Source organism: Podarcis cretensis (assembly GCF_951804945.1).
Source record: "Podarcis cretensis genome assembly, chromosome: 6".
NCBI lineage: Eukaryota > Metazoa > Chordata > Lepidosauria > Squamata > Lacertidae > Podarcis > Podarcis cretensis.
Window position 1 is genome coordinate 57,532,161 of NC_137175.1, and position 26,873 is coordinate 57,559,033.

General features: G+C 42.3%; 1 protein-coding gene across 2 annotated transcripts in view; it reads left to right on the forward strand.

The window, feature by feature from the left end:
- Positions 1-3,179: 3,179 nt before the first annotated feature.
- The window catches only part of RNF11 (ring finger protein 11), a 29,830-nt gene continuing 6,136 nt past the window's right edge, over positions 3,180-26,873 (forward strand). The window contains exon 1 of one of the 2 annotated variants that reach the window (XM_079980574.1): positions 3,180-3,266. In XM_079980574.1, coding sequence (XP_079836700.1) covers positions 3,195-3,266 — 72 coding nt within the window. In that variant the 5' untranslated portion in view covers positions 3,180-3,194. Of the gene's footprint in view, positions 3,267-3,375; positions 3,980-26,873 lie in introns of those variants that run through there. The other variant, XM_079980573.1, reaches the window with a different exon arrangement.

Here is a 26,873-nt window from a genome sequence, read left to right on the forward strand (position 1 = left end):
TTGGTGAATCACAGATACCTGTATATGATACTGTGCCATCTTTACCTGTGCTGTTCATTACATAGAATTTTCACAGGGTCATTGCGATACTTGTTGAAGTTCAACAATTACTAATGTTTTTGAGTTAATATTTTTGTGGTCACTATGTTAAATTAACACAAGGAGGAAGAATATTGTGTTCCTTCTGAAGTTGGTAGGGTTGTGCATTCCATCTATGTTCTAACTTGTGGTGTAAAGTGTTGTCAGTTTTGTTGTGTCAGCCTTCGTCCACAGTGCCATCTCGTAGTCATATGAAGTAATCAAATGGATTACTGAAATCTTGCCCTCTCACATGGGTAGTAGAAAATATGTATGTTCAGCTGGATAGGGGATCTGTGATCAGATGGAGGCCTGTCAAGCCTCTTGCAGGGTAGACTTTTAATTCTTGAAGATTGCGGGGCTGATGGAGAGGGTGAGTAAGACAACCCACAACAGCCCTAACAACCACGTTGGCCACAAACTAACAATGTTGAATCTCAGCATGGTGATCTCCCTTCATCCTGTGATCTCTGACAAATGAACAGGCCCCTTGTCTTTTGTCTCATCCTGTGATCTCTGATGAACGAACAGGCCCCTTGTCTTTTGTCACTTCTCAGACAGTTCCTTTCTTCTAGACAGTCAGTCTGAAACTTTGATAACATACTGCAGGCAAAATATGATTCCCTTCTCCTTAAAATTGCTTATAAATATATTTGATGGGGCTTAAGGTGGCCTTTTGCTATAGTCTCAGAATTGATCTATAAAGAGTAGACACAATTTTGAATTCCTGTCTTTTTACTACCTGGCTTATGGTAGTAGAAATATGGGTGGGTTATTTTTTAGCATGACGTAACCTGTCCTTATTTTGCATATGACTGGTACTAATACCTCCACTGAGATGACCAGCTTAAGTTTTTATGCTACTTTTTCTATCTGGTCTCAAGCAGCCTACTTCCAAATCGAACTGAACTGAAGCCATTTTTGAAATCCTACTAGCAATAGTGAAGTGGATTGCCTCCCAGTTTCAAAGATAGTAGCCAGCCTGCTAAATGTCTATTAACATCTACTCCAGGGAATAGAGTTTTAGACTCTTCGGAAACCCACTGTGAATACTTTGCAAGGCACTTCAAGGCTAAAGTCACCTCTATAGCAATATTGATGCTATATCCACTGCAGTCTCCACTGAGGTGCAATGTCTGTTGCAGCATTATGGGATCAGTTTTGGTGGATGCAGCCTACCAGTGCAGATAAGGTGCTTAGGACAATGTGGCAGATGTATCTTCTTGCCCCTTGCCCCCTTGCCTTGCTAGAACTTGCTGAAATGGTATAACCAGATGAGTCCAGGGGTAAATCCATGTATCCTTGCAGGAGAGAGTGGTCCTGGCCATCCTGAAAGAGGCGGTGATCTGACCACTCCTCAAAAAGCCCACCCTGGTCCCACTGGCTTGTGACCCAGAGGCCTGGGTAAATAAGAATGTTTTTGCTTGGTGTTTAAAAACAGTGCTGCTGCTAGGCCTCCCTCCCTGGGGGCAGCATTTCATAAACAGACCCACTACTGAGAAGGCCCATCCTTGTGTTCCCACCCTTTGCACCTCCCTCAGAGGGGGCACAAGGAGAAGGGCCTCAGGTAAAGAATGCAGGGTTCAGGTTGGTTCATGTGGGAGAGGCTATCCTTCAGGTGCTGTGGTCGTGAGTCACATAAGGGTTTATAGGTCAAAAACACCCCAATCTCTGCTGAGTGGTGCACTTCAGGGATTCTAGGCATTTACCCAGGGTTTGTGTTTCCTTTGGGAATAAGACACAGTGGAGACTGGCATCTTTATGATATATGGTTTATTTGTACATATATACAACTTAAACCCAGATGAAGGGCTAATTTGTGAGAATTCACATTCCAAGCAGGTCTGGCCTTCATAAGTGCAGCATTTGATTCAAAGAAGAGCAAAAAGCCTTGCTCTGTGTATCTCTTCTCCTGGCTGTCATTCCCAGATCACATGGAGTTCTGCCCCTCCTTCTCCCTGCTTACAGACTCAAGGACCTCCTTCAGAGCCAATAGCATTCAGAGTTGAAACCCTGAACCTGGCCTTTGCCTTTGGCCACTAGCACCCAGCAAAGAAGAGGTGCTACTCTCCCTCACCTGGCAGAGGGCAGTTTTGCCCTCTGATGGTTTTGTCCACTACTAATGGCCCATCCGACGCGGGTGGCGCTGTGGGTAAAACCTCAGCGCCTAGGACTTGCCGATCACATGGTTGGCAGTTTGAATCCCCGTGGCAGGGTGTGCTCCCATCGTTCGGTCCCAGCGCCTGCCAACCTAGCAGTTCGAAAGCACCTCTGGGTGCAAGTAGATAAATAGGGACCGCTTACCAGCGGGAAGGTAAACGGCATTCCGTGTGCCAGATGCAGCTTGTCACGCTGGCCACGTGACCCGGAAGTGTCTGCGGACAGTGCTGGCTCCCGGCCTATAGAGTGAGATGAGCGCACAACCCTAGAGTCTGGCAAGACTGGCCCGTACGGGCAGGGGTACCTTTACCTTTTTAATGGCCCATCCAGCTAGCTCTGCAGAGCTGCCTTGGCTCGTTAGCATAACTAAATCCAGAAGGTGTGTGTGTCTGGCAAAGTTTAACCAAACCTTGATTAATTCTGACTTTTACTAAATTCAGGAATTATGGGGAGGATCTGGCACTCAGCCATTTAGGGAAATCTGCTCCCTGCCAACCTACAACAATATTAACAAAGCTAGAGAATAATTTCTGGTTTGTTATAAACACTAGTGTTTTTTAATACTTAATACAAAACCATTGTTGCCTCTTGGTTTTATGCTCGCCATTACCAGTCTGAATTAGAATATGCACCCCACCTAACAACACAGTGGGAGAAAACAACACTTGTCAGCGCAATGGGGAAGTAGCCAACATATTAACGCTGTCATCTCCAACATACTTATCCGGCAGCAAGTGTTTGGGATTTCTCAGGAAGTATATATATAGGATCGGGCTCCCTACAATTGCCCTGAATTAAAACGACGGTCTTAACGGAGAAAGGTTGCCAGCTGCTTCTTATTTGAGGGGATGCAACGTTACACCTTCCAGACAAAAGTGCTACAGCTGTGTCGGGAGGGGGGAGGCCCTCCTTTTAGAACGAGACGCGTAATCTGACGGGAACTTAATACGGAAAGCATGTCGGGACAAAATGCCTACTTTGGCGAAAGGAAAAAGCCGCTGGTTTCAACGCCGCCGCAGATCCTGAAGGTGCTTGTTTCTCCCTTTGGCTCGGAGGAGAAGGTGGGGGCCAGGCGTGCAGCGAGAGAAGCCGAGCCTGTAGACATCAGGGCGAGAGGAGGAGGAGGAGGAGGAGCTCCGGAGCGAGAGAGGCCTGCCTGACAAAAGCTCAGTGCGCAGAAGGCTGGTGACCAGGAAGAAGAACCGCGCTTGGGGCTGAGGGAGGAGACGGGCTCTGTGTATATACCTGGACGCCGACGCCGCTTCCCCTGCCCGTTCCCCCGCCGGAGGGCTAAGCAAGCCCCTTGCCGAGGCCCTGATGGCGGCCGAGGGCTAAGACCGCTCTCCCTTCCCAACCCCGCTGCCATTTCTCCGCCGGAGTGCGGCGAGGAAGAGGGGGAGGCGGGCGGGCAGGCAGGCAGCGGGTCCCTGGGGCGAGCCGACTCGGGGCTAAGCTGCTTATGCAGGCTGGCAAGCTGGCATGAGCTTCCTGAGCTGGGCTCCTGCTGCTGCTGCTAGTGCTGCTGCTGAGGGGAGGCCGGAGGAAAGCCGTCGCCCGGAGCTGCCATTGTGTCTCTGAGGAGGAGGAGGAGGAGACCCCCCACTTCCCTTTGGGGAAGATGGGGAATTGCTTGAAATCCCCCACCTCGGATGACATCTCCCTGCTGCACGAGTCCCAGTCGGACAGGGCCAGCTATGGGGATGGGACTGAGCCGGATCAGGAGCCGCCGCCGCCATATCAGGTACCGTGTGTTGGGGGGTGAGGAGAAGGGCAGGGGGGAAACTCAACAAGTTGAGATGAGGTCGGGGTCGCCGTGAGAACGGCGGTGCGTGTCAGACGGGCAAACCAAGGGCTGGGGTTGCGGGGTGGGGAAGGAGAGGAATTTAAAAGGTGGACGGGAAGCCTCCAAAAAAAAACCAAAACACAGGAAAACCTGGTGGGGAGAGGCTTCATTTATTGATATTTGTGTGGATGTACACAGTTTTGTTGGGGGTGTTGTTGTTTTGTTTTTTAAATGAAAATCCCTCATACTTGTGTCATTTATGCAGCGGCTAGGAATCGATATTAACCAAAATACGTATACTTCATGAGTTGAATGTCAGAAATTGGGGGCCTCCCTTCTGCCCCCACCTTACCCACCCCCAGTGCTTATTCTACTCCTGAGGTTTGAAATTTGACAACTGGCCAGACCTCTCTCGAAGCTGAACCTCTTGCTTTCAGCCTGATGGGGGAGACTTTCTTTGTTTCTTCTTCTGTGCCTCTCTTGTCTGATTTTCAGCGTTAAAATGCTGCTGTGTTTGTCTTTTAATATGCCGAGCTCCCTTTTTAAAAGGCAGATATATAGAAAACAGCTTTCAGAAGTGAGCTTGGAACACTGTACTGGGCAAAATATAAATAACAGCAACAAATATAAAACAGAACTACAACTTGGGTTGAATAAAACAGATTGTAACCATTTCTACTTGGAAGCAAGCTCCAAATTTCAGTGGGGATTACCTCTGTGTAAGCATGTTTCACACCTAATTGATGACACTGTTTTTCTGGACCTGATAATTTAATTGTGACATTTTAAAATGATGATTTCAGATATAGTCTCTTCATTTAGGCCACAGAACAGGGGTTCTAGTTTTTCAGCTTGTGCAGCTTCCTTTGTTTCTTCATGCGGTGACATCACTGTCTGGTGTTGTTCTTGTCTCATTACCTTGTTAAGGCAAAGACTGTACACACACACACAGTATCTTTGTCTCAGTTTTTTTATTCTGCCTTTCATTATATGCAAAAACAGTAACTCCAATCATTAATTTTGAACTTTCTTATGGCAATAGATCCTATTTCTCCCAAGTGTGATTGACAGCAGGCCAGGGCAATGACATTTTCCTCCTGGGTGTTTCTCTTATTCTCTCTCCCTTGTGTCCTCTCTGGTATGAATTTGCAAGTTTTAGAATTGGGATTATTAGCTTTTTATTGTTTTTCATTAATATTTTTGCTGATATCAAAATACATGAAGAAATTTTAATCTGTATTTGCGTTCATTTTATAACCAGAAAAACACACTTATTTCTGTTTTGGAGAAACAATAAATTATTTTTGTCTCATTGATTTACATCTAACAGTGTATTAATCTAGATTTATTCCTTGGTATTAGAACAGCTGTAAACAGAATGAAGTATTTTATGAAGATATAAGGCTTGGATTCCAAGCAATTATATTTCCATATTTTATTTAAGATAAAGGAAGTCTTGATTCTTCCCCCCCCCAATCACTTTATTTTTTACAGGATATGAGATGTTTTCTTAGCAAGCACTGAATCTTGAAATGTGACTTGCACCCTTATCTCAAACATAAGCCTGGTAAGTTTAGCACATTAAATCATAGTTAAAAACAAACAATGGTTTAATGTAAAAAAGCAAGGTGCACACAGCTCAAAAGTTCTCCCTTTGCTTGTCCGCTGCTGACCCACTGAAAAACAAGATAGTCTGGCTTGTTGTGACATGTGAATCTTGGCTTACTTTACTTCTCAATTATGTGTTTGGGGAAAACAAACCACAAACCCATGTTCAGGCATCACAGAAAGCCAGAGAGTCACTTGTTTCCAGGTGATACAGCAGAAGTGGAGCCGTGTTCAAAATTCCCCCGGAATTTTTTGCGCTTGGCTTTCGGCCACTTGCGACCAAGTGAAGATGCCTGGGCACCAGGATGGCGCCCGATATCTCCACCATCTGGCAGGCTGCGGCACAGCAGTGGGGTTTTTTGCTGCTATGCTATGGCGCAAGTCACCTGGTTCACACCATAGTGCTTCAGCGAAAGAGCAGTCTCTTCTTCTGCAAGCCAGCTGATTTGCGCAGTTGCGTAGCAGAAGACTGCATCTTTTGTAGAGCATTATGTACCACTCCACATTTTTCCATCTATGTGAGGCAGGGCTGGGGTCCTGCTACAAGCAGCTGTGCTGAGCCCAGCTTGGAGGTCAGCTGCTCACCTGCCCGCTTGCCCCATTGCCTGATCCCTGTGGCGGGGCTGCACCGGTCCCTGCTGCTCTCACTCCTCCTGCTTGTGCAGCCTGCCTTCTCTTGGGAAAGCCAAGACTTGGAGCTGTTCAAGCTGATGGAGGAGGTCCTGCAAAACTTTAACTCCTGATGTTTGGACAGGAGCAGTGAACAACACTATAGTTAACTGTTGTAGCTTGTCTTCACTTACCCCACCCCACTTCCCTGCTCAGTTGTGAAGAATATTCTTACGTTAAGAATGGTCCAAGCGACCATTAAGAAAAAGGGACAGGAATAGGCCAATATATATGTGGGTCAAGTGACTTTTCTTCTTTAAGTTCTCAAAGTTCTTATCCTAGTTCAAGGTTGTCATCTGCACTAGCCAGATGTTTAACTGATAATCAACCACAGTCGGTTCATCATTTGAAAAACAATACTTTAGAGCCATCTTGCCCCAAAATGGCAACTAGACATTCCATTTTGGCGACTGTAACCTTGATTAAAGGGGCCATTTGGCCTCTACCTTATATATCTGTGTTTCAAACATTGGAGTGGAGCAAGAATTTTTAAAGCATACTGCACATTCACATTAAACCATATTTTGTTTTTAACTATGGTTTTAATGTGACCTGTAGACCAGGCCATTTGAACTCCCATTGAGTTCAGTGAGATACATTTCCAACTGAAGTATGCATGCATATGATTGCCGCCTTGGTATTTTGGAATGAGGTTTGATAAAAGGCTGCTCCTAAAAACACTAGCAGTCATCCAGTGAAGTTATATTTGCACATACAAGAGACTGTTCATTTGGCGTTTTTCATTTTTACCTTGGGTGCATGCATGTATCTGGCATGTGCATTAATCAGGATCATATTCACAACTATCATGTTGCAAGGACTTACTTCCATGTATTTAATATCAGGATGTAAAGTCATTCAAAATATTCAAATAATTCATAGTTAACAAAATTACAGGAAGTATTTAATTTATATTGGTCACCTACAGGTGTTTTAGATGATAATTATAGGTTGGCTCTGATGGATTGTTTGAATGATTCAAAAGAAGAGAATGCAGGGATGTTATAGAAGGATCACCAATATCTGAATCTTGTGCGTAACTTTGCACACTTTTGGGAAATAGATGGCACTGAAAACAGTGAGACTTTTTCTTTCTGAGTATTGCTATGTAAGGCTACTTTTCCTATGCACAGTTACTTGGGTGTACTGTATATTCCATTGAACTCAGTAGGTTATCTCAATAAACATGAATAGGATAGGCTCTGCACAGTTGCAATTATGTGCACACTTATTTAGGAGTTTGTCTGCTGCTGTGGTCAAGCCTGTTGGCATTCAGGAACCTGTCTGGCTAGTTTCTTGCTGCTCCCCCTATTGGCCAGAGTTAGGGCTCATCACACTTTTTGTGGTGTGCCAGGTACACCTGTGCCTGGAAGCCACAACTATTGCTAGTGTGCTTTGCTGTGCTGCTTGAAATAGTTCTTTGTTGTGGCACAAATGGTGAATCCATTGTTAGAGCTAAGCTTGAAAACTATTAGCGCTATGGAAAAATGTGTTCAGTTACTGTTGGAGACACTTTAATTTTGGCAAATATATGAAAGTTGAATTCATATTGCTAGTTTCAACTTGAATATTTAAATACTTTCCATTTAATTGAGTGTGTGTGTGTGTGGTTTTTTTTTAATCCAACTATATGGTGAATACCTGAAATAGTGTTGCTTTTGCATTTGACATAATTGTTCTGCTGGATCTGGTTCATCTGATACTTTAACACTGGCTCTTAAACATAAGGAGCTTTTAATTAAATAGGCTATAATAACTGCAAACCAGAGTCACCAGTGCATATTTCATTATGAAGTGGATAATGTAGCTCAATCCTGTGCATGTTTCATTCAGAAGTATGTCCTAATTAGTACATTAAGCTAACTCAGTGTCCATGAGCATATGACTGCAGCCTAAAAAACTGCCATCAACTCCTAGAAAAGCATTGCATTCCTATAGAAAGGCATATATGCAGAGCAATACTATACATGTTCATTCAGAAGGAAAACTATCAAGTTAAAGGGGTTTACTGCCAGGTAAGTGGGCATATGATTCCACCCATGGTGATGTTTGTTACGGCATTTCCAGCTGCAAAAAAACTAAAGGCTGTATTGATTTATGCAAGTTCTAGAGAGATCAGATCACGATTTTAAATATTTTTTTGTGAGTCTGTAATTTCTTTCCTGTTCTTGTTACAATACCTTTATGTATTATTCACTGTGTCATAACTAGGCTGTAACCACCAGTACAAGGCTGACTTTAACAGCAAAAGCACATTCTCCCAAAACATAGAATGCCAACACTGATTGTTTTGTAGGTGCCATATCCATATTCAGGTTGGACTTGCAAACTTAATTTGTTAGCACGGGTCTCCCCTAATACTTATATCATTTCCTTTGTATTTTTATACATACACAAAGGGTTGTATTAGCACTAACTTTTACTCAGCACAATGTCCTGTTCCTAGGTTGGAAGTAGGGGTGAGTGGGACAGCAGAGGAACGCTCACATTTTTCATCCTCTAACAACTGTTGTACAAAAGACATGAGGTAAAATACATTGGAAGGACTAAATAGAAAAATCTACAAAGAGGAAAGGTTACCAGAATGGGGTATCCTTGCAGGTGTTTGCTATTTATTTGAAAGACTTACATGAGGTAATTCCTTTGAGCGATATAGTAAAACTGCATTCTCCTAATGTGGCAATATGGTGCTGCCGTAACAGAGAAATAGTGCAGTTTGTCTTTCCTCACCAATGAGGTCACCATTTCCTCACCAATGAGGTTACCATTCAGTAAGTCGCTCTTCACACTTGTGCAACTATCACTTCTTATTGTAATAGACATTCTAGGAACAATACTGTTTGTTCTTGGAAGCACTTTGTTCTAACCAAGTAACATGATACAATTTTATCAAGTGGTGCTGTGGATTCTGTAACAGCTGGGCCTTCGCTTTAACCCTTTCTGCACTACAGCACCCCCCTCCCTTTGAATGGTGTACATCACTTTGGCTATACAGTGGTACCTCGGGTTACATACGCTTCAGGTTACAGACTCTGCTAACCCAGAAATAGTACCTGGGGTTAAGAATTTCGCTTCAGGATGAGAACAGAAATCGTGTGACAGCGGCGCGGCAGCAGCGGGAGGCCCCATTAGCTAAAGTGGTGCTTCATGTTAAGAACAGTTTCAGGTTAAGAACGGACCTCCGGAACGAATTAAGTATGTAACCAGAGGTACCACTGTAATCCTTTGGTTATAAACCCCATTGTACTCAGTGGACTTGCATCTGAGTAGTTGTTAGTAGGTGAGGTAGGGTAACATTTCAGACAAATGCCATTTGTCTCAGTAAGGCCCATTCAGGGTGATTGTTTCATGAAATTCCTTTTGATCATACTAAATTTATGAACTCTGAGTAGAAGAACAACTGTCATTTAGAAACTAGTTTATTTTATATTTGGCAGTTTATTCAAGCTTTTGTTGTTTCCAGCTCCACTTTTAGCGCTCAACTTTCTGAGGTTTGAAGCTTTCTGATGTCATAAAAGTTCAATTTCTGCAGCTGTTCCAGCTCAATAACTTCATGGCTTAGTAATGGAAAAAGTCACATTCCAGTGAACTTGATTGGACCCAGCATTTATATACATAAAGTTCTCCCTCTCTTGCCAACTGAAAAGAGCATCCCTAAGGGTTCGGGCCTGTTCTTAGAGGGAGGTTAGAGAGCCTTATGTAAAACTGCCCTTACCCATTCATAATGTTCAGAGAATTGTAGTCATAAAGTATATCTGTTGAATGCCAGATGTGTATGTGTGAGACTGTATGGTAGATTTCAATAGGAAAAATTTAAAAATAAAGATGAAATAGTGGGAACTTATTAGCCACCTTTGTCTTTATATAGGATTTTTTTAAAAAGTGTATTTGTACAATGTTGGGGCATCTCACTTAGATGCTACAAAGTAGGTTAATGGGACAAATCAAGCCAATCAGTTATGTTAAAGTAAGCTGCTGCTGCTTTTTAGGGGGAAAAGCCCCTCCCATTATTTTTTCAAGGCAGACTTTCAAAATCCTGATTCAGTATTGTTCTCTTGTTAATTATATGTTCTTTGCTCATGCTCTATTTACACTGAAGATCTATAGCAGTTCTTCAGGAGTAGTTTATTCTAAATATTTATATCACTTTTTACTTCAAAATTTTAGGGCTCTAGCTATCTGGATGTCGCTGGACTACAATTACCATCATCCCTGGCCATTGGCCACAGTGGCTGGGGCTGATGGGAATTGTAGTTCAGCAATATCTGGAGGGCCAACAGCTCCCAACACCTGCAGTAATCCCATCAAGAGGTTACCAGGAGAAAGTTCCATTATTTCTTGTGTCCTGAACAGCACTGGATGTGAGTGAATATGAGTGAATAACCATTTAACAAGCTGGTTTTTTGTCTGTATTCTCTTTTATCACCCTGCCAGCTGGTGAAGAAAATCTTGCCATTCCTCTGCTTTCCTAGATTTCTGATTGGGTTCAGAGGCGCGACAAGATTCCTCATTACTCCGCAGGACAATACAAATGACAACACAACAGTTGGACAGCTAAGTTGGTTAGAGCGTGGTGCTGATAATGCCAAGGTTTCAGGTTCTATCCCCGTAAGGGATAGCTGCATATTCCTGCATTGCAGGGAGTTGGACTAGATAATCCTCGGGGTTCCTTTCAATTTATGATTCTATGACCAGCTTATAAAGTGGTTACATGCACACCTCGGTAGATTATCACTTGCCTAATGGTTGTCTTTGTTCACTCTGTATGAGATAGAAGAAGTGGGCAAGCTCTTTCTGGCTTCTTCATAGGAAGAGGGGTTTTCAGTTCCTTCGGGGTTCCACTCCTCCCTTAGCTGCAAGTCAGCACTTTTGACTGTTCTCACACTTTCACTGCGTGGTATGACATTGGCAGTAAATACAAGCTTTCCAGTAACCATGTGCTGGAAAAGGACATTACTTTTGGAGTATGATCCTGAAAGGTAAAAATACTAATATTTGAAATTGTATTTATTTATAATATTTGTATAAAGGTAAAGGTAAAGGGACCCCTGACCATTAGGTCCAGTCGTGACCGACTCTGGGGTTGCGGCGCTCATCTCGCTTTATTGGCCGAGGGAGCCGGCGTACAGCTTCTGGGTCATGTGGCCAGCATGACTAAGCCGCTTCTGGTGAACCAGAGCAGCGCACGGAAACGCCGTTTACCTTCCCACTGGAGCGGTACCTATTTATCTACTTGCACTTTGACATGCTTTCGAACTGCTATGTTGGCAGGAGCAGGGACCGAGCAACGGGAGCTCACCCCATCATGGGGATTTGAACCGCTGACCTTCTGATCAGCAAGTCCTAGGCTCTGTGGTTTAACCCATAATGCCACCCACATCCCTATTTATATCCTCACCAATAATTAAGCATCTTTGGGCAGTTTACAGTAAGTGTGTCATCAGGTCTTCATATGTTGGTGAAAGATTATTTAGAGGGTGTTTGCATCTGTTTTGATGTATGTAAGTGGGTGATAAACTCACGAGACATCGATGGTTACAATAACGTCATTCATTTCTGTCATGGGACTCGGCTGTGTTTCCTTCTCTTCTCAAAACTGTCATTTATTACAGTAGATTTGTTTCCACAGCAACAGACTTTGGTAAATAGTGGAGTGCTGGAAAGGGTTGGGCTTGGGTGGGGGAGTGGGAGCTTTGCTGTGTTTTCAAAATGCTTAAGTCACATTGTGCTTTTACGATGCTCAGTTTTGCTTTATCACTTATAGAACTTGTGTCTGATTTCACAGCAAATGATTTATACTGATCAAAAATGTAATTCTATTCTAGGGAAAATAAAGCAGAAAATGCTTAATTCCGAGTCTCTAGCTATGGAGAGCACACTCCAGCTGTATTTGTGCATGGAAGAAAGAATGCAGTGACCTCCATGCATGCAGAGACATGCTATGTGCCAGGTTTGCACACTGCCTGTATCTGCATTCGGTCCCTGAGGACTCTTGGAGCATAAAAACTATGTCATATGATTGCCATTCCAGTATTATTTTAAAAATGAGCTAAACCAAATGTCTTACAAACCTAATTTGGTTTGTGGGCTCTTCAGATTTCATTGTCTGTGTCATCACTTACATTCAGAGGTGCTCGAGTGCTTCAAAAAACTTGCTTGGTTTCATGCTCATCCCTGTTTATCATAGTGTCAGCATAGCTCAAGGACTAAGAAAACTGTACAGTTTAGAGTAGTAGTTGTTTTTTTAAGAGAATTTAGCATCCTGGTCCTTACCTCTAACATGTTTAATTGATTTTATGAATTTATATGCTGCCCTTCAATTTGAAAAGAGTTCCAGTATTCATTTTCTTTAATAGGGTGATAGCCTGCTTTAAAGCTCTGGTGTCCCAACATATCTGTGGTAAAATGAGGGGGAAACAAAGGTTATTAATGATTTTATTTTGTATGGCTGTTCCAGGTAGAGTTTATTAATCCACTTTGATGCTGAATTGCTGTAAAAAACTGTAATCTACTCAGCTATTCTATCGTAATCTCTTATATTGGGACAATGAATTTACAGCAGAAGTGATACTGTTGTTTGACTAAACTTCAAAAATCTCATGTTTTAACAAGATGTATTGGCTGAACTCCAACTTTGGTAGCACAACTGTATTCTGGCTAACTACATTCTCCTTGTAGTTTAATACAGAACAGCTATTCTCAGTCACTCCTCTATTTAAGCTAAGATATCTAAAATGACAAGCTGCCAAATTGCAGGCTTGATACTGCGCCAAAATGCCTGCAACAAGATAGTTGACTAAGCCTGTAGTCGCCAAACTACATCTTCCAGAGTCATGTTGGAACTACTAGGACTAACTATGGGATAAGTGGAACCACAATTTACACAGTTGTGCCATCAGGGAACGATTTTGGGGAAGAAGTACAGGGTCTCACTCAGATAAATGAACAGGGCTGGCTTACTGAATTTTGAAGTAATACGCAGTGCCTGCCAAATGGGGGAGCTGCAATTGACAATAGAGCCAGTGTTGTGCACCCTATGGTATGATTAGTTGTTTTGCTGCTTATTAGTGTAAGTTGCCCTGTGCTCCTAAGGAAGAAAGGGCAGGGTAAAAATCTTATAATTAACACATAAATTTGTATAAGATGAACTGCTTTTTGGTTTGGGGTTTAATAGTCCCATTATACTCGTTCTCTAGCAGCCATAACATAACAGCATTGTTTGAAATATACTATATAGCTCTTATTGCCAAGATATAGAGCTCTTTTTGTACACACTAGGACATTGACTAGACTTAATAAGTAGTCCCAAGCCAACAAGCCCCTATATGTATACAAAGAAATTTAAACAGCACCATGTACTCTGTGGTGCAGGATGCTATGTTGTTTAGAAAAGCATGAGCAAAAGTTACATCTTTGTGAGCAAAACTTCCCCATGCGTTTCTCTGATCAGTTGGTGCAAACATAGAACAACCATGGAGGGAAGGGCAGCATTTCACACTGGGAAGAGATGGATTGTGAATGTTCCTAAGGCTGATTCTTAATATGCAAGCTATGGTTGTAGGGAACCAGCACCACATCTGTGCTAGGCTGAGTAGCCAGCATAGCAGTATTGGTATATTGTGGTACTTCTGGGTATTAATGAGTGTGAGCTTTTTAGTACGGTAATTGTCTATAATGCAATTTCATATTAAATTGTGGTGGTCTGTTTAAATTGTGTCCAATACTTTGTCTTGAAACTGGCATAACACTTTACATCTTCTGCCTCCAAGCTGATGTCACATAGAGTTTCTTTCATGTTTTATTGCAGGCATGAGATGACTTGCTCAAGTTACTTCCATATCACCATTTTTTAATTAGTACAAGTCACTGATTCATGAACTCGATAACACTGGAATTCTTTTGAGACTTTCTAAATTTATATAAGTGTATATACAAGAGTCACAGAACTGACATATGTGAAAAATAATACAGGAAGTACCGTATTTTTCACCCTATAGGACGCACTTTTTCCCCTCCAAAAATGAAGGGGAAATCTGTGTGCGTCCTATGGGGCGAATGCAGGCTTTCGCTGAAGCTTGGAGAGCGAGAGGGGTCGGTGCGCACCGACCCCTCTCTCTCTCCAGGCTTCAGGAAGCTATCTGTAAGCCTAGGGAACCCGTGGGAGTTCCCGCAGGGCTCCCTAGGCTGCGGATAGCAGCCTGCTTGCCCGGAGCGTGGGGCGCACTGAAGCAGAGCGCCCCGCGCTTCGGGCAGATATCTGCAGCCTAGGGAGCCCTGCGGAAGTTCCCGCGGCTGGGGGGGGGAATAATTTTTTTTTCTTTATCCCCCCCTCCCAAAAAAACTAGGTGCGTCCTATGGGCCGGTGCGTCCTATAGGGCGAAAAATACGGTAACTCTTGGTGGGTGGGTGTTTTTTTAAAAAAAGAGTAAGAGTGCTTTTTTATTTATTATTCATTTCATTTCATTTCTTTATCACATTTCTTTATAAGTTTCAAAATAATACAAAGAAGGTCATGTACAGTATGCGCATTTAACACAGCAAAGTTAAAAAAAATTAAATATAGCAAAAGAAAACATTACTAAAGGAAGTCAAATTAACTGCACATTTGAAACAGCATAGTTGGCAAGAGAATAAAATATTATCTTAAACATACAACATACATTTCTGCTGTTACTGCCAATAGTGGCTTAGGCTTGATGACCTTGGTCTCCACTAAGACAGCCAGTATTGTCTCTCCAGCAGCCTCAGCCTTTGTAAGTGGAGTCAGTCAGGACCCTGCTTTCCCAGGCCCGTAAAGGAGCAGATCTTCCAGGACTCACAGCCAAGATTTATTGACATTACTGCAGTTAATAAATGAAAATCACAAGTCTCTGGTTCATAGGTATGGTGGTATTGTGTGTGTTGATCTGTGATCTAACGCATAGATGATTCTGCAGTATTGTGGAGGTTGGTTTTATTTATTTAGTTTTTATTCCCTTCTGCCCTCGTGATTGTAAGAGAAATGATAAGATTATTCTGCAGGGCTCCGTTGGTGGCCGATTTCTGAGATGCCTGCATTTTTCTAACTGATCTATGGGAAACATTACATAATACCCTGAGGATCTAACCAGGAACACCCAGCATTAGCTAGATTCTGGACCAGAATGAACAATTAGCTTTTTCAGTTGTTTTATGTTTCCTTTAGATAAAATTCCAGTTAGTGCTTTGGCAATGATATTTTCACAGTGCAGTATTACAGCAGCCTAAAATGAGTAATTCAGGCAATAAGGCAGTAGACTAGGAGTCAGGAGACTTGGGTTGTGATTTTAGAACTGCAGTGTCTTTCTTATGTGCATCTTGTCCAACAGCTTTGATGATGATGATTTTTTCTTAAACAATCATCCTCCAAAACTCAGTTTCAATAGCTTCGTTTCTATGGTACTTTACTAAAATACAGAATCTGGTTAAGTGTATTTAAATGCACTGTGAAGGATGTCAGGCTGCATTTATGTTGTTCCTCAGGTGGTACAGCTAGAGAGATGCTGGCTAGCATTAAAATATTCTCATGATAATTTTGGTTTACTTGTTAGGAATTTGATCTCAGTTGTGCTAAACACTATCAAAATATAGGAGTATTTATATAAAAAGCACCTTCTTTAACCAATCTACAGCAAACTAAAAATCTAGCATGCATGATGTTAAAGGAACGCTGTGTGTATAAATAAACCTTTCTCAAATTTAGCAATATAATGTATTTGTATTTTGGGGGAAATGGTTTTGTTATGTTTTTTGCTAGTTTGCAATTGAGTCTTACTTTCTGAACTCAAAACAGTCAGCTTTCAAACCAGTGGGAGATCAGAGGCTGCGGTAGCCATTCTCCCATCAGAAATGTCATCAGTACTTGTGTTTGATCAAAACCTAAAGTTTGGAGTGAAATGCTCTATTTATTTAGAACCTGAATAAAGTCCTAATCCACCCAGTTTACAGTATGTTGGTTATATGCTAATATAGCTAAATACTTAACCCTTTGCATACAGCATATTGCTTTGCCCTATAAATACACAAAACAATTCCCATACATTGACCTGATATTCCTTACAACAGCAGTGAAAGGTAGACTGGTTTTATATTTGAACCAGGAATTTCACAGTTCATGTTATTAACCATCCTAGCAGCTATGAAAATATTTTCTTGAACATAGACAACCTGTGTTTTTAGAGTTGGCATCTCTCTGTCTCAGCAGACAATGGAAGAATGTCCCTTTGGGGGTGAAGTCAAACCATTGGAGAGTTACACAGCACCTGTTTTGGCTGTAGAGACATGTTTTGTTGCAGCTGGGGCAGATGAAGGTGTCTGGTTGTGCTGATGCAGGTGTACAATGGCTTTCCTTCTTTCTGCTGTCCTCTCAGCAGTCATTCATCCTTTGGTCACTGCAATGGATACACAACCTGATTATCTGTCTCTAGGCACAGCTTTTTTAAAAAAATAAAAAATACCAGTGACCAGGTTTTTGGAATTTTTTTTTAAAAAGTATTATCAACCACCTGAGTGAATATACTTCTTTCTTGCATGTATCCTTAGTGCAAACATATATTCTGTATTAGAAGTGGTTGAGCTCTGAATGAGATCACTCTTGGACTTGTGCCCTGGAAACTGAAAATGCACAGTGACAGTAGGAATAAGCTTTGGGTTATCATAAAAAGGAATATAGTACAGTGGTACCTCGGGTTAAGAACTTAATTCATTCTGGAGGTCTGTTCTTAACCTGAAACTGTTCTTAACCTGAAGCACCACTTTAGCTAATGGGGCCTCCTGCTGCCACCGTGCCGCTGGAGCACAATTTCTGTTCTCATCCTGAAGCAAAGTTTTTAACCCGAGATACTATTTCTGGGTTAGCGGAGTCTGTAACCTGAAGCGTATCTAACCTGAAGCATATGTAACCCGAGGTACCACTGTACACGCTTCCCATATCAGATACATTAGTGTAAACACATTTTATTCAACATACAAAGTGCTTTTTGGTTGCTGTTCAGCTGTTGCAATAAGCAAAACAAAAAACCAATTTTTGTAAGCTGTATGGTAAAATTGGAGTGTCTACTTCCCTCATCCGTGAGGGGAATTGTTATTGTAATTTGAGAGAAACATTTTACATCTTTGGATTAGGGGATAAACTAGGGCACCTTGGTTGTGCAGAAAAGGGAATTTCAGCAGGAATAGCTTGCATGACTGCTGCTAAAGGAGCAAAAACCCTTCCCTCTTTTACATCTGGACAGTCCACTTTGGAGCCTTACCAATTAACAAGGTAATTGCTTTAATCAAGCAAGGCAAGGTGTGGGGGTTTTTTTGTATCTACTTTACTCTGTTTCTAGCGAACTAAAATGAACTCAATATGCAATGTTTTAGGGTAAATGAGGTCCATTTTGTGTAGCACCATACAACACCATTCATTTGTCTTGTTTGGTCATTGATCCTCACAGAATTGATGGTGTCTTAGTTGCTGTTGCCGAGTCCCTCCAAGTAGGGGGCTCTGGTTATTTTAACAGTAGAAGTGTCAGCTCCAGATCTTGTTGCCATGGCCAGAGAGAGATGAGAGATTATACAAGCCTAAGGCTTATTCCAGTTTGTGCACATAATGCTAAACAAAAGTAGTGTTGCAGCCAAAAAAGCCCCACCAAGATATCTAGCCAATTTTAAAAGGGAAGAACTAGGAGGTTTGGTCTTACACACAAAACACTTAAGTAACTTTCACCTCCATCTTGGACAGAAGTTGGGTGATCTGGTTTAAATAAGAAACAGCAGAATTTTCCACAGGCACACATATCAGATGGTAACTCCTACAGTGTATAAAATAAAATAGTCCCAAGAACAAGGATGGAAATATTTGGACTAGGTTGGTGCTGAGAGTGAATTGTGCATGGATGTTGCCTGATTCCAAGTCAGAATATCCATCTAGTGAGCCAGTACTGCCTACTCTGACTGCAACTTTCTAGGGTCTCAGGCAAAGATCTTTCTACCTGCATATTTCAGTTGGATATGACAAATTGATCCTGGGAGCTTCTGCTTCCAAGGTATGTGCTCTATCATTTAAGCTATGGCCTCTCTCCAAATGTGATCCCTCACACATGGTTCCCTATTTATGCAGATAGGCATTAATCTGCTAGAAATGCCCATCTGTTGATTAAGGTTAAATGAGAATGAGACATATGGCCAACCAGCATGGAGATGCTCAGTCTGTAAAAATCCTAGGGATCGTATATATGCTCCTCAAACAGAAACAATTTGCACATTAAAGTGAATTTGTAGGAAACACAAATGGCAACATTTCTAAACTATCAACTGTTGTGGGGACATACTGTACATAGATATTATATGCTATTTCCCTGACTGCAATCTCCAAAAGCAAGGTATTCCTGCCAACTCTGTTCTGAAGGGATGTAAGGGAGGGATTTGTCCATTTCATTGATTCTTTAAATTTGTGCGGTTTGTATATATTGATTCTGTTTGTGCATCCCCAGTATCATCCAAAGAAGCTGATAAACTGTTGGTTGTAGAGCAACTTTGCAGAAATGTTGAAATAATGTACTTTTCTGTTCTGAAAGTAGTCTGATCATCAAGCCAGTTTTTTTAAAAAATGCATACTGTTAAGAAGGGGGTGAAATCATGGCTCAAATCCAGGCTTTCTTGGAAAGATCCAGGCTTTCTAGAAATCAGCTTTCTAGATCCATTTCAAATGGGCTTAGGTCCGGTTTTGGCACAGGAACTGCTTTGATCACCTTGTATGATGACATCTAGATTGAGAGAGAGAGGGAAATGTAGCGATGTTAATTCTCCTTGACCTCTCAGCAGCTTTTGACACCCTCAAAGCACAGTTATTGGGTTTTTCTAAGCCAATTTGTTCTAGAGTCCCTGAATCAAGGTTGGCTAACTCTGTAGTCCTACAGATGTTGTTAGACTTCACCTCCCATTAGCCTAACCACTGATCAGCAATGATGAGAATTACAGCCCAACACCACCTGAATGTTCATAGGTTGGCCACTCTTGTCCCATGTTATGATACTTGGAAGGTAGATTTTATGCTTAGTAAGAGAGTTGTATTTGTATCTGAGGTTTCAGATATAGTTCTGTAAAAGTGAAAGCTCATGATTAAACCTAAACAGTCAAGGAAGTAACGCCACTCTGATATATTGCATACAAGGTAACTGCAGTGGTTCCGTTCCTGCTTCTTGTTGCATGCATACTTCTGCAGCATGGTAGCATCTATCAAAACACTGGAATAGTCTGGGTGCCATTCTACTTAGGAAGCTGTTTATGTGAGGCAACTTTCTACACAGTTTAGCCAATTTTAACAATGTTGGCATAACCCTCACTCTTCACTTAAGTAGCTTCCAATGTGGAATGAGCTATTGGTTCCATTTCTCATAGTTACCATGTCACAAATATGGAGAAACAGCCTGTGGCCTGATTCATGTGCTACTTCAGCTGTTTGATTTGGCTTGATCTCTCCTGCCTGAAGTGACACAAGCACTGGCTGATGGAAGAGTTGGGGGGTGGGTGGAGGAGAGGAGCAAGCAAACAGCAGTAGTAAATAAACTATTAAGGAAGGAAATACTTTCTCTCATCTACAGGGTAAAATGATGCCACTCTATCCCATTGGCTTCGTGGTAAAGCCAGTCCTGCCAGGTAGTGTTTAATTTGGCTGCTTTGCACAATATTTTGTATTGCCCAGGCAAGGCTGCTGTTAACAGGAATGGTTTCTTCAGTCCAAGAAGCAATCTCTGTAAATCTACAGTTAATATGCAAGGCAGGTGGAAGCATGAACAGACTTCCATAGAAAGGCTGCTGGGATTTGGAAGGAAGCAGGGATTAAGCGGGGGCCACATCCATTGTTGTAGTATTGTTCATTGCCCCTTGGAAATGAGTTATTTTTGCCGCTTTCTCCAGACAAATGCTTTTGACTTCCAGACCAGGCTGTGCAACCTTTCTGCTGTCCTCGGCAAACACAGCACTTTCTCAATTTGCAGTGCTTAAAATTAACATTTTTTTCTAGTGTGTAAATCGTGACTTATTGGATTTTCAGGAGTAGCTCCTGATAACAATGAATTTTATGTAGACCCTTCCCTTCTTCCACTTCAAAACAAAACAACTAAGGATGCATTCAGACCAGCACTTCTGTTTATGCAACTGCTTCTGATACTCCACACCACATCCTGTGAATCTTATCGCTGTTTGCACTCTGTTTCCTGAATTTTTTATTCTCACAAAAGCTTGTACCTCATTAAAGAGGTACAAGCTGGGGTTGTCCATGTGAAGCACCTTGGAGATTTGGATCTGAACTATACGGCTACATGTTCTTTTCCAATGAGGCTGAATATGGGACTTTTGCCAGATAAAATGAAATTTATCACACCTGGTAGGGACAGGAACCAAGTGAAGAGCAGCACTGATGAGCCACTAAACTCATCAGGCTGAACTGTACCCTAAGACATTATCCTGGAATGAGGGAGCATGCTGTGCAATAATTGAAGTGCAGAAATCAGTTGCTTGTAACAAGGAGCTTTATGCTTCATTAAAATAATTATTATTTCTTGCTCTTCACTTAATTCTTTTTTGCCAGTTTCCAGAATTTTCATTGGATGGATGAATAGTCAGATTCCAGCCCCATTGTCTTGGGGGTAATTCATATTTTTTAAAATGCAGAAATTTAATGAAGTTTATTGTAGTTGTATGTTGGGAAAGATTGAGGGCACAAGGAGAAGGGGACGACAGAGGACGAGATGGTTGGAAAATGTTCTTGAAGCTACGAACATGAGTTTGACCAAGCTGCAAAATGCATTCAGCATTCAGCAATACAAACAAAATAGATTTTATTATTTTTACCTTTTAAAGATTAGCTATGAGTTTAGATTCTAGGAACAGAGAAAAAAGTATACAGTCTTGAGACATGGAAAGAATCACAATTATGTAAATAACACAGAGACAGATAACTATCTACATAGAAATTTATTTGTGGCTTAGTGGTTTAGTGCAGGACCCTGTGTGAATCCAGCCACACATTTGAGATCAACAGACATCCTCTTGCACATCCCGTTGCTTTGTGGGGTAGGGAAGTTATGCATGGTCAGGTATTTTCAGTAGTGGCACCTGCATTACTTGGTTCCCTCTATCACTTAGCAGAAACCCCTTAGATATTTTTTTATATATAAGGTAAAGGTAAAGGGACCCCTGACCATTAGGTCCAGTCGTGACCAACTCTAGGGTTGCGGCGCTCATCTCGCTTTATTGGCCGAGGGAGCCGGCGTACAGCTTCCGGGTCATGTGGCCAGCATGACTAAGCCGCTTCTGGCGAACCAGAGCAGCACACGGAAATGCCGTTTACCTTCCCGCTGGAGCAGTACCTATTTATCTACTTGCACTCTGACGTGCTTTCGAACTGCTAGGTTGGCAGGAGCAGGGACCGAGCAACGGGTGTGCACCCCGTCGCGGGGATTCAAACTGCCAACCTTTTGATCGGCAAGTCCTAGGCTCTGTGGTTTAACCCACAGTGCCACCTGCGTCCCTTTTTTATATATAGCGGTAAATAATATTTTATAAATAAATATGGGACAGAAGGTAAAGAAGGTAATGCTGTTTGGACACAGCAGCTTATGTAGGTTGATGTCTTCCTGCTTTTTTCTGTGTTTTGTTACTTTTTTAGCCAATGCTGTAGCAGAATGCTGTTTATTGCATTCCAATTTATGTTTTATTGGTTTATGGATTTTTAGAGGATTGTAAACTGCTCTGGCCCCTTCATGGATCACGCCTGCTTCTTGGGAGAAGGGCAATGACAGGCCTAGACAGCATCTTGAGAAGTAGAGACATCACCTTGCCAACAAAGGTCCGTATAGTTAAAGCTATGGTTTTCCCAGTAGTGATGTATGGAAGTGAGAGCTGGACCATAAAGAAGGCTGATCGCCGAAGAATTGATGCTTTTGAATTATGGTGCTGGAGGAGACTCTTGAGAGTCCCATGGACTGCAAGAAGATCAAACCTCTCCATTCTGAAGGAAATCAGCCCTGAGTGCTCACTGGAAGGACAGATTGTGAAGCTGAAGCTCCAGTTCTTTGGCCACCTCATGAGAAGAGAAGACTCCCTGGAGACCCTGATGTTGGGAAAGATGGAGGGCACAAGGAGAAGGGGGCGACAGAGGACGAGATGGTTGGATAGTGTTTTCGAGGTTACCAGCATGAGTCTGACCAAGCTGCGGGGGGCAGTGGAGGACAGGAGTGTCTGGCGTTCTCTGGTCCATGGGGTCACGAAGAGTCGGACACGACTAAACGACTAAACAACAACAACAACAAACTGCTCTGGGGACTGTTATGACTGAAGAAGCAGGGTGAAAGCTATTTAATAAAATAACTTTAGTACATATAATATTGTAAGTTATAAATGATAATTTACAGGAAAATGCAGTAAAATTAGAGTTCAAAGCAGAGCCCTCAAAGTAATCTGTGAAGCTGGTATATCTCATTTATAGGCAAACTCAGTCTAAGGGTCCTCTTGTGGACCCCAGCCCCCTGAGGTCAGTCAGGTGGCAGCCAAAGGGGCCCTTTCCTTGGAACTTTCTAAGCACGTTTGCTAGGTACCACCTTTGTTGTTTTTAAGTGCCAGATTGTCCTGTTCCCTCACCCGTCATCTGTGGTTTGCCGTTCTTTAAAGATCATGTTATAAGCAATCTTTTTTTGTGGCTGCATTTTTTGTGGCTAGGGGCCTCAAAAGCCAGCAGTGGTCTTCTAGGCCTCCCCAGCCCTTTATTCAACCATCAACATTAGGTGGTTAGGGTTATGCTCACAGTTATGAAAATTGTAGGAAAAAGCTCTCAAATTACAGCCTTTTATTTATAGTAGACAGCAGGCACCCTAAGGAACTAGGTTTGGGTAAACAAAAGAAGGTAAAACAATATATCTTTTAAAAAAATCAAAATTGGTATTTGGGTTTTCTTTGGTATAATATTGTACATCAATATGCCCAGGAAAATGTTTTTGTAATCATGTTAGATGTTTTTAATGGTGGGGGTAAGAAAAATGACTACCCTTCAGTTTTTATAAAGTTCACTATACAGTTTGTATTTGTTTGTTTTTTTGCTATATCCCTATCCTGCCTTGCTCTGCTACATACCTAGCCTCCACAACAGATCCCAAGAGTGGGATGTTTCAGGGCAAACTCCCTTCTAGTTTGTTTTCAGGTGTCAAGATTAGGCTCTTTCTGTCTTCTTGACTATGCTTTTGTGTTCTGATAGCATATACTTTCTTTCAGTTTTAGTTACTGCATACAAGGGTTCAAGCTCATATATGTCTTACAGGAGTAAAAAACAGAATTCTCTTCTCTGTTGTGGTCTAGAAGCTCCAATTTTAAATATCTGAAGCAGCTCAATGGGCCACAATCTAGCCTAGAATGGTCTCCTTGAGCCAACAAATTTTGAGCACACCAAAGTCAGTGCTATGATTTGTAACAGTCTGACAATCAGTATACCTATTTTTAACTTGTATTTGTGGCACAGCACAATATCGGTTGGACAGACAACACACTTGAACAGCAATTAGAATATTTTCTGATTTTTTTAAATATAAATCATGTTGAACATTGTATCAATTTATTAAACTGAATAAAGTAATCTTCAGATTGTGCTCTGATGGTTGGACTCGATGGCCCTTGTGGTCTCTTCCAACTCTATGATTCTATTCTATGATTATCTTTATCCAAGGATTAATAATTTCCCAGCTACCACTGACCTCTTTTCAAAGTATTATAATATCATTATTAATGGTTATGCTGGCTGGGGCTGATGAGAATTGTAGTCGAAAAATCCAGGAGAGCACCTGGCTGTGGATGGCTGAACTAGCCACTTGAAGAGTCTGTATTATTTTTCATAATTTAACCTCTTTCTTAACACTAGAAAACTTAACATTAACTATGCATGCTATGAAGTTTGCTCTTTATCAACTTTCCCCCATACCACACATAATTGCATATACCTCTATCATTTCTCTTCCCACACCCTTTACTCACTTTCCCCACTAAAGCAACACGTTTAACATAACCTTTCCTCTCCAGCCCCCAAAACATTTTGGTTCTCAATTTAGCACTTTTTTCAGGTCAATTATATCCTTTTTTTAGGTATGGCAAGCAGAACTTGAACATAGTATTTGTATAATGGTAGTATTATGATATAGGCAATTTTATTTTCAATCCCTTTCTTTCATGGGATTCTAATTTTCATAGCTGCTGCACACTGGGTTAGCATTTTCATTGATCTAGTTCCCCTAAGCCCAATATCTCTTTCCTAGTCAGTTGCCAATTAGCATAATTGTGAAGTGGGTTTTTTTTTTTTTTACCTTATCATGTGTTACTTTATACTCGCCCCTCCCCCCCCGCAATGTAACTTCTTACATAGAATCCACATTTGCCATTTAATGCCATTGCATCCAGGATTGTAGATAAGGTCTCCACTTAACCACACCGTGTAACCCCAAAACATGGTTAAAGAGGAGAGCTCTTATCACAGTTGTGGGTCGGTACAACATGCTGAGCAAAACCTTGGCTTGGCTGCCACCCATCTATCACCTAAAAAGACCAGGGAGGAGCAAAATCTACTCCTCGCAAACCAGCATGTTTGCACTAAGCCATGGTTTGGCTTAGTGTGACATGCAAATGTGGATGACATGCTGCAAAATGCACAGACCTGCCATAAAAAGTTGATAAATGCATCCAGTTTGACCTTTATTATTGAATATTGCTGTTCTTTAATTTGATTTCTTATTTGCAAAAAGGGATGGAAGATACTCAATAGTTACACCCCTGTAAAATAACATACACTAATTGTCCAAGGATAGACAAGGGCTTCTGGATGATAAATGAAGGGCACAAAGAAAAGTGGAATGGGGAAGTCTCCATTTTACAGTCCGTAAGCGCCTTCTGCTGAAGATTAACAGATGTCCATCTGGCAGCTCTCATGTATCCATTTGTTCATAGCTTTGGGGGGGGAGGGCGTTGGGGATTAAGTGAAACTAGGAATCCCTTCCATTAGTAATTGGTCTTTAAAAAATCACTGCATGGTAACCTGCCATTTACATACAGCATAAATGTGGGAAGAGGGGTGAATCAAAAGGAAGCTTTTTACAGGAACTGTTCTGAGGAGTTGGCTGTTCGGTATAGAAGATGCTGAGTGTTATATGTGTGCTAATGCGTGCTAGTGTGTTCAGATAGATTATGTGATTATTCACAGTGTGCATACATACTGGGTGTGGATGGAAGAAAACAAAAAATGCAGCCAACAGTGAGTCAGCTAAAAATCATAATTGCACAGAGGTGCATTTTATCCTTGCCCACGTGCAGCTCTTCTGTTGCCTTGTGGCAACACAGTTGTGTCTCAACACTGAAACTACATTGATGTGGTTGTGCAAATGACCCTGTACCTGTGATTGTTGAGATGGCACACCTTAGCCAGGTGATGTAGCTGCACTAACACCACACAAAAAGGAGTATGTATTTGAGATATTGCTACAATAAATGTCCCTGGAGATTTTATAGAGACTTTCACTTAAACTTTTAAAATGTGTGTGTATGTGGTTTTTTTTCCATTTAAATAGTACTAGTTGTATTGTCTGAGCACAAGGGTATTCAAAAACCTTCAGTATTGCAGATGTTTGAGTGTTCTGTTACTTTTCATTTCTATGAAGCTAACTTACAACATCAAGTTACTGTTTGCTTTAAGCAGATGATGAGATTGATGTCAAGTAATACCATATTTTTCATCCTATAGGACGCACTTTTTCCCCTCCAAAAATGAAGGGGAAATGTGTGTGCGTCCTATGGGGCGAATGCAGGCTTTCGCTGAAGCCTGGAGAGCGAGAGGCGTCGGTGCGCACCGACACCTCTCGCTCTCCAGGCTCCAGGAAGCTATCCGCAAGCCTTGTGTGCCCGGGGGAACTCCCCCTGGGTGCGCAAGGCTTGCGGGCGGCAGCCGGCAGCGCGGGGCGCCCTTTGGAGGACGCCCTGTGCTTCGCGCAGGTGTCTGCAAGTCTTGCGCGCCCGGGGGAACTCCCCCCGGCACGCAGGGCTTGCGGGCGGCAGCCGGCAGCGCGGAGCACGGGGCGCCCTTTGGAGGACGCCCCGTGCTTCGCGCAGGTGTCCGTAGCCTGCCGCCCGGCGGGTGGGGCGCCCTGAAGCAGAGCGCCCCTCACGCCGGACAAACATCCGCAGCGTGGGGAGCCCTGTAGGAGTTCCCCGCAGGTCTCCCCACCCTGCGGATAGCAGCCTGCCGCCCAGCCGGTGGGGCACCCTGAAGCAGAGCGCCCCACGCGCCGGACAGACATCGGCCAGCCCCACAAGCTTGGGGGACAGCGGGGAGGCGCAGCGCCGCCATCCCACTGTTCCCCGACCTGGTTTGGGGGGGGGGAATAAAGGAAAAAAAATTTCCTTTATTTCCCCCCCCCAAAAAAAAAAGTAGGTGCGTCCTATGGGACGAAAAATACGGTAGTTAAAATATATAATTTTCTCTGTATTGGCAGGCCATATGCTCATCAGTTAGCCAGCCTGCAAGCATAATTTTCCAATTCTC